General features: G+C 29.7%; 1 protein-coding gene across 2 annotated transcripts in view; it reads left to right on the top strand.

Annotated features, from left to right (window-relative positions):
* Window positions 1-5,828, top strand: part of LOC100572622 — a 44,681-nt gene extending 38,853 nt beyond the window's left edge. For both annotated transcript variants that reach the window (XM_016802131.2, XM_003242519.4), the window contains exons 4-5: window positions 2,546-2,972; window positions 3,079-5,828. In XM_016802131.2, the coding sequence (XP_016657620.1) occupies window positions 2,546-2,972; window positions 3,079-4,485 (1,834 nt within the window). In that variant the 3' untranslated portion in view covers window positions 4,486-5,828. The remainder of the gene's footprint in view (window positions 1-2,545; window positions 2,973-3,078) is intronic.
* Window positions 5,829-8,989: the final 3,161 nt, after the last annotated feature.

Here is an 8,989-nt window from a genome sequence, read left to right as displayed (position 1 = left end):
TGTATGATATAAACGTAATATCATTAGTTGCCGTCTCAACGACCGTAAATTGTATTTGCAATCCAGTTATTTAGTTACCTAAAAATATCTGGATTCCAAAAATTAAAAAGATATTATTAGAATGAAAAATATAATATATAAACTATATAAAAAAAAAATTAATCGTAAATATGTGGTTTTTCGCTGAATATTTATATTATCATTTTCTATACACCATACAATTTTTTAAATATTTCGAATCTTTTTGAGCTAATTATATACATTTTTAAATTTTAAATTTTTTTTCTATAAATACCAATCAATAATAAAAAATTCTCCTAGTCAAAAAGGATGTAAATTTAATTTGAGATTCCTTACAAGTTGTTATACAGCAGCTCGATTTTGGGTTTAGGACACAAGTTGATACATCAAAATAGCTTGAAAAAAATCGATAAACCCGAATATGATATTCAAATTACGGGTTACCATTTAAAAAAATGTAAGTTTTATTGCGCATGCGCAAGATACATGAGTTAAAAATATTATAAGTCATAGAAATTTACGATCCATTAGTCTAGTTTAATGTCCCGCAAACAGAATTGAAAAATATTTACATGGTATGAGTGGTAAAGTGGCCCCTGCTTTTTGGGGCACACGGTATATTTTAATTTCAAATATGTATGAAATTTTATATTATATTTTATTCAGAAAATATCGTTTTTATTTAAAAACGAATACCTAAGTTATTTTATAACTAAAATATTTTTCGTGGATACTTGAATCCTTTTATGTATTTCAAATTAAATGTGCTAAGCAAAAATTAATTAAACCTACTGTTTTAATAATATGAACATAAAATTGCCTTCAAATACTAGCAATAACAATAATAGCAATAATATAATAAAATATACTTATAGATTACTACTTATAGTAATATACGTAGACCTATAAAGTAATGGGCAGCGCTTAGAGAGTGAGGTCAGAGGTACGATATAGAATAAAGGAGAAAAGAGAACGTGGGGGAAATACGGTATTAGTTTCATACGTCTATTATATCCCCCTTTATGTTCTTTCTCTTTTTTCTTTCTTTCTCTTATATGATTCCCGTGCATTGATGGCAGGGTGGAGTGGAATACGCTGTCCATTAGTTTACAGGTCTATGGTAATATAGGATGCCAGATCGTCTTCGCTCAGAATCGTTTTTTGGACACAATGATTCTATATTATTGAATTCAAATTTCAAACGGATCTATTACATTAACTTACGCATGCACAAGTCAGTGATTGACTTTGATCACTTTGTGACTTTGATTGTACCAAAATTCGGCACCGGCTCCGACCCCCAAATGCATATCAAATATTTTTTGAAATTCACGTTGCATTTTAGTATTTATAAGATTATATGAATAAATACTTTTAGGTAATATTACTTTTAATTAAATTACTATTACGAATTCTACTAATTCCAAATTTTAAATTTCTATTGCGTTTAATGTTATAATTTGATTAAAAAATAATTTATTTTTATTTTAATAATATATTTATTTAATTAACACATTAAAAACAACAATACTTATTTCAAAATGCTTAAATTCTTAAATAAACCATGGTATAAAATATAAATGAATGCATGGAGCTAATCACACTTCAATTGAGATCTTATTTGGTATTATGTCTCTTGTTTAGTTGAGTAACTTATTAATTAATCGTGATGATTTTTAGCTTCCGTAATGATCTGTGAAAGGATGGTGGTACACTTAAATGACACTTTTTCATGTTAATGGTACTTTTGTGGCTTAATTTATAATTTTTAAACCCTTAACCTATTTAAGATATCAGATGAATTTTCCTATTTTGACCGTGTGCGTTATATTTTATTTTATTTTATATTTTCTATTATTATATTTCATAAATTATTATTATATGGTTATTATAACCAATGTTTATGTCACCACCACCATCACCGCATTTTGTTAAATTATAGAAAAATTAATTATCGATACCCCGTCATCTAAAGTCTTTTTTTCTATTTTTCGTTTGTTCTAATTATGTATTTTTATTATTTATCAAGGTGTCTAAAATTATTTGTATTACCAAGATTTTATATTTTCTTCTTCTTCTCGTGTGAAGGTTTTACGCCCGTACTACCTTTCTCCACCTGTCTGTCTTTTATTATTATTCTCAGTTACCTTCAATATTCCCTTGTCAATACCTATTTAAAGAAAACACAAAATGTATAAATTCCTGTCCTAGGGGATCTGTGTATGTAGTTTGTTACTCGAGATATTTAAGTGTATCATATAACACCCGGCTTGGACCTGCATTACCTAGAAGTTACAACCTTCGAGTATTTATCACGGCACTTCTTGTAAAATTGTAACTAATTATGTACACGTTATTATTTTTGTTTATACCTATGTAAAATGCCATTTTGCGTATATTTATAAAATAAAATAAAATAGTTTAAATTAGTTGCCATTATTTAATACATACATTATTTATCTGGGGAAAACAATACAGCAGCTGCTTGCCAACATTATTTTATACGTGGTGTTGTTCTATTTAGGTTTGCATGTCTACAGTACCTCGTCGCAATGACAGTAATAGTGACACCTTGTCTGCTACTAATTGGCAGTGATATCAATGACAAGGAAAATCTTGAGTGGAGTTTGGAAGATGAATACGAATACCGGCGTCGGCGGTTCTATTACAGATGTGCCGGTATCAGTAGTTGGTGTGTCTCCGATAACAATTCCAATTCTGATGACGATGACGAGAGTTATAAACTAACAGCTTATTCAGACTTTGACTCTGGTTATTCATTACCACCAAGGGAAGAATGGGCTGTTGAAAAACGTCACTGGTTGGATCTACTGACTAGACATAGGGCAGCTGCCTTGGATAAGTGGATTCGTACTGCAGCTGATGCCAAACAGGCAGTGGGTGATGTCTATGGTTATCGGGCTCTCATGTCCGCGCTATGTTCTGACAGGGTAATCATCAAAATATATTTATAAAATATTTAATATTTTGAATCGATATTTAAATAATATCTTATAAAGAAGTCTCCACTAACTATTTGTGTGTACTTTATTTTAGATCCAGGGACTTCAAGATGCATGGGCAACTCTTCGTCGGCTACACACTGCCACGGCCGTGACGTTTGAGTCCCGGCTTCGACCCGAGTTTCTGGGTCGCAGAGAAAAAAATGTAGTGGCGGTGTTGGGAAATCCAGGTATTAATGACATCGATGACAATGACGTGAATGAGCTACTACAGCTTCCACCTAACGCAACAGTACCTGATGCCACAGCATTGGCTGTACTATACGAACATTTGTATAACGACAATAATTTTGATACTAATAGTAGCATCAACACCACTGCCGCTAGTTCAAACGATATTGGCAGTAAGAAGGAAAAAAACCCTAGACTATCGTCATTTTTTACTTCACCCTTGTTATTGTCACCTTCGCCGTGGTCATCTCTCAATAGTGGTATAAGTGGTGGACTAGGATCATCGGTTGCATCTGACTACGGACTGAGTGCTCTTCATGTTCAGTGCATCCAGTACTCGGAGTGGGTGCAGCAGAGTTACGGTAATGATGATTCTATATTACCATTAACGAAACCACCAATGTTACAATTGGACCGGTTTCGCAGTAACTTCCGTGCACTATTACGTCAGTACAGTGGAAGTGGATTTGAAAGTTATGACGACGGTGATGAAAGCTTTAACTGTGTGCTAAGTTACAAAAATAAAAACTTTCAGAAGGATGAAAATACCTCTTACCATGAAGAATTGAACTACAATCAAAACGACAACTTTGCATACGAACGACAGTATGAAGAGAAAGTGGAGGAATATGGCACATGTGATGCTGATTATGATGAATGTGACGATGACGATGATGATGATGATGATGATGATGATGATGATGCTACAGTTATATACTGCAATAACAATAGTTCTCTTTCGGCGGTGAAAAGTGTTGCAGTTGATACCATGTGCGGGGACTCACATGTTACAGCTACACCAGCAGAAAAGCAACGACAAACAACAACGAAAAATGAACAATGCCATCGCCTTAAACAAGATCAAGAAGAAGATCAATACTATCGCTGGATTGAGGATGTGAGTGCCAATAGTCCAGCCCCCGCACCGTTGAATATTGTGTTCTGCACTGAGCTTCATGTCCGCCTATTTTGGCCTCCAACTATTTTCCTTCAAGACATAAATGACAACGAAGATACCGTTGATCCTAAGTTGGCGATACCCGCCTACGCGCTAGGTACGACTTACATGGCGACCGCAATAGCCGCTTACGATAATGAAAGCGAAACTACTAACCATGTGCCACCGGCATTGCCTCTGAATCATGTGATAACTGCACAACTGGATCAAGCCGCTCAGGATATGCGTCTCAGGTACAAAGCCATGGATGATTTTTTGGACAGAGCGTGTGCCTATTCAACGTTGGTCGCTAAAATAGCCTATGAACTATGAAGATAATACAATGGCGGGAAAACAACAACAGCACTGTAATCTGTCACAGTGTGTTTCGAAGAGCCATTCTCTCTGAATCCTGTGAATGTCTAATACTGGATAGGTCATGTTGTGCTAAACTACTTAGGAGCAATAAAAACAAAATATAGATATCATAGCATTAGCCAAGCAGATTCATAACCTCACGGTACAATATTGCAAGTATTATTTCTTGTTTATTTGCTATATATTATGTATAATATTGTAAATAAGTTGTATGAGCTCTGTGCACAATTATTTATCAGGAACCTTATTCACATCTCAGTTTCAAAGACTGTAGCAAAATTAAATATTTTTAAGTAATGTAACTTTCACCATAAAAAATCTGAAAACTTAAAAAAAAAATTAGGAATACAGTGATGAGATATTAATGGGTATTGTTTTAGTGCAATACAGAGGTTTTATTATTAATTTTAATAGAGATTTTAGTAACTGTATTTTTTTTTAGTTTGTATAAATGTATGTTAAAATGATTTTCGAAATTTGTTTAACATAGTTAAATATAAAATTGAGTAAAGATTTAAGAAAGAGTTACAACTTCAATTTAATATAAAAATGAATACAAATATTGTTTTCATAATAATATACCATTAATGTTAAAAATTAACACAATTGTTGTAAGATTGGTGATCTATAATATTATTCAGTTAAACTGTTTCGAAAATTATTATTTGTATATATTATATATAGATAAAGCCTAAGTATGATTCGCACAAATGCAAGGTCGTTGTTCCCCACTCCCCTTGTGACATTGTAACACTGACGAGCATCTGCTATCATATTCATGGGTTAAATTAGGTTAGTTTATTTTTTAATTATAAATGTTACACGTGAGTGTACTCATTATGGTGGATTATTCTAATTAAACTGCCCAGTGGCTGGGGGTAGTAAGAATACTGGCCACGGTAGTGAGCACGACCGGTCGTAAGAGGCGTCCAATGTGCTCCTGCGCGTGTCGAACATCATCCCGATGGTGGCAATTAAATTCCAAAAGCTCGGAGCTGCGAACTATGAGACACGCGCAGCTGGCAGCATATTTTGTTAAGCTCTATTTTTTCACATCATTATTTATGGTTCATATATACATAATATTCTTTTTTCTTTTTAGGACTGCTGAATACTTTTGTTTGTTATAGGTGTAGGTATTTCTATGCATTCAGTGTGCCTCAAAATATGATTAAAACTTATTATCACAGGCTGAACATAACATCTAAAGAATTATTTATCTTATTTGTTTATTATCAAAGTTTAGGGAAAAAGAAATTTATCAATTTAAGGCTAGCTATTTATTAAAAAGAAAAATTTTCTCAAAATCTTTTATTTAATTTAAATATAATTTTATATTTTCCTTTATTTAATCGTTTTTATTAAATTTTCAATTTTTCTTTTATTCTAATAAGAATTCGTAATTATATTTTATAGGTCTTAGTCATTTTTCTTTTATACACTAGGTATAAGTTAGTCTATTCGTGAACAGTTATTTAAGGTGTATTTATTTAAGGTTTAAAAGTTTAAGATGTAATATATTACATGTAATATTTATATTATAAATATTTACATAATATTTATTTACTTTTTTTTTTATTAAGAGGCAATGGACTGTTATTTTAAGAGTTTAAGATTTAATGATTTAGAATCAATGAAGGTGAGCATTATTCGACGATATTAGAAATACATTTGAATGTAGATTAATGTAAATAAATAAATTAAGGCACCCAATTAATACACAACGGTTCGTTGGCAATTGGGATAGGACATTCAAGCTTCAATACTCGAGTTGAGGTTTTGTTTTTTCATTTTTATTTTTTTGATGTACACGCTCCTAGTTGTTAGTTAGGTACTACAAGTTACAACAGTTGCATGTACACGCCCACTCGATAGTTTAAGTATAAATATAAGTATAATATTAATTTACATATTAGGTTATTAGGTTTATTTTTGTGTCTAATTGGTTAGTAGTTGTTTCTAATTGGGCTAAATAAATGTAGCTATGTCATATATTTTTAGTCTAGAGTTTAAAATTGAAGCCAAGGTTTCGTACTGGCTTTTAGGTAATTTATGTCACTTTTATTCATTTGGTAGGTAGACTACAAGTGTGCCCTCATATGGGTTTTTTCATATATTACATATCCGCCATACAGTGCATGTGTAAGTCCTTTAGTTTAGTTTTTATTTTATTTTTTACTTTATTCATATTAAATTGAATAATAATTATCGTTAAATCATCGTTAAGTCCAATATGACTTTAGTTGATTATAGTGTTGTGGCCAACGCTACAATTTTCCACATCAGCTCGTTTAGGAATTATTTAATTCGTAAAATTATATTTAAATTTAATATTATCGTATACATTTGAATAAGAAAAAAATAATATGATATGATTTATCGTTGCGAAAAATTCCAAACCGTGTAATAATTATCAATATTATTTTATTATTTGTTATAGTAATAGGTACTCATACAGCATAAAAAATAATTGTCGCGTGCTAAGTCTTTTTAAGTCACCTACTATGTTTATAATATTTTTAGTCTAGAGTTAAAAATGATGGCTAAGGTTTCGCCCTTGTTTAAATCATAAGCAAAATACAATGGATTATATGTCTTATTCTCGTGTGCCGGGATACATTTTTTTTTCATTTATCTATTTTTTTTTTTGCATACTTACGGCGCGCATGCGTTTAATCCCTTTAGATTAGTTTTCATTTTATTTTTTACTTTATTCATATTAAATTTGATAATTATTAATATGGTTAAAGTATCGTTAAGTCCAATATTATTATTAATTGATTATGGTGTTGTCGCCAACGCTACAATTTTCCATATCACCCCGTTTAAGAATAATTTATTTCGTAAAATAATTATTATATTTAAATTTAATATTATCGTATAAATTTAAATAAGAAAAAATAATATTATATGATTCATCGTTGATGATAAATTTAAAACTGTGGAATAATTATTAATATTATTTTATTATTTGTCATAACACTCTTACAGCATAAAAATAATTGTCGCATGCTAAGTCTTTTTAAGTTACTACGTTTATCATAGTTTATGCTATTTTAGTCTAGAGTTTAAAGTTATGGCTAAGGTTATGGCTTAAATTATAAGCATAACATAGCGGATTAGAATTTTAGATGTACCTATAACTTATTTGCGTGTGGTGGGATACGGTTTTTTTTCATAAACCTATTTATTTTACATACTCGCAGTGCGCATGCATTTAAGTCCTATAGTTTTCATTTTATTTTTCTTTATTCGTATTAAATTTAAGAATAATTAATTATGGTAAAATTATTGATATGGCCAATATTATTATTATTTGATTATATTGGTAATTATGTTATCAGATTCACCAATTAATTCTTCGCTCATTCATATTGTGTTCACCCTATAACTTTTAAATAATTATAACGTTATAACAAAATTCCCGTAATTCACTATCAATCCATTTCTTGTTTCATAGCCAAAATTATTTAATTTTTTTTTTTGCTCACAAAACCACTATTTCGAAAACGTTGTATTTAAAGGTACCTACAACGATAAAGATTTTGTTAATAATAATAAAAGATAATATCAGTTAGATAATGATAATATATAAATTGTTCTATTTGACTGTAGTTACGTTGAATAATGTTTCTTTAAAAATATATAAGTTGTTTTAATCGGTACTGATATAATCTGCATAAAAACGTTAGCTAAAAAATTATTTCTTTATTTTATCACATCTTGAAAATTATATTGCTGAACATTCACTATGATTGGGTTTAAACATTTTTAATTTTAGATATGACAATTTAACATTAAAATTGAACGATTTTCAATTAAATTAACAGGTGAAGATTTTATACAACCTAAGTTATTGTGAAAGTAAATAAGTACAAATTATTTAATAGACACCCGGGTTATGTATATCGTATGGTATATTTACAAAATGGTTTGTCTATTTAACCAGTGTATTTATTAAATGTACTGGTATTTTTTTCTGTATTTTATTTTAATATCTAAATGGCTATATAATATTACTTCTACTGTTACTTTTTTTTTATTAGAATTAATAATTGATAATATTATTATTATTATTTATTATCATCGTTTGATTTTTGTGAAAGTGTGCAGCTCAAATAATTGTGGTAAGATTATAAAAAAAAAAACAACGTAAAAAATTATTACTGTAAAAATTATATAGTGTATCACTTGTAACAACGTAACAGTAGAATCAATGAGTTAACTAACTATAACTTATAGTATTAACTTTGTAGTAATGGATTAATATTTTTTTTTTCAAAACATGTATGAAATATTTATCTCTGAGTCTTGTGTACTATCTATATTTAATATTTCCGGTGTATCGTAGTATTATTTTTCATATTTTATCGATTTGTGATTATTTTTTTATTTTAATGATGTCTGCACGTACAATTTTATTCGAATTAATAAATAATAAAATAATACATTATAGTTT

This window comes from Acyrthosiphon pisum, chromosome X (genome assembly GCF_005508785.2).
Source record: "Acyrthosiphon pisum isolate AL4f chromosome X, pea_aphid_22Mar2018_4r6ur, whole genome shotgun sequence".
Lineage (NCBI taxonomy): Eukaryota > Metazoa > Arthropoda > Insecta > Hemiptera > Aphididae > Acyrthosiphon > Acyrthosiphon pisum.
Note: the sequence above shows the minus strand (reverse complement) of the source record. Positions and strands in the feature narration are given on the sequence as shown.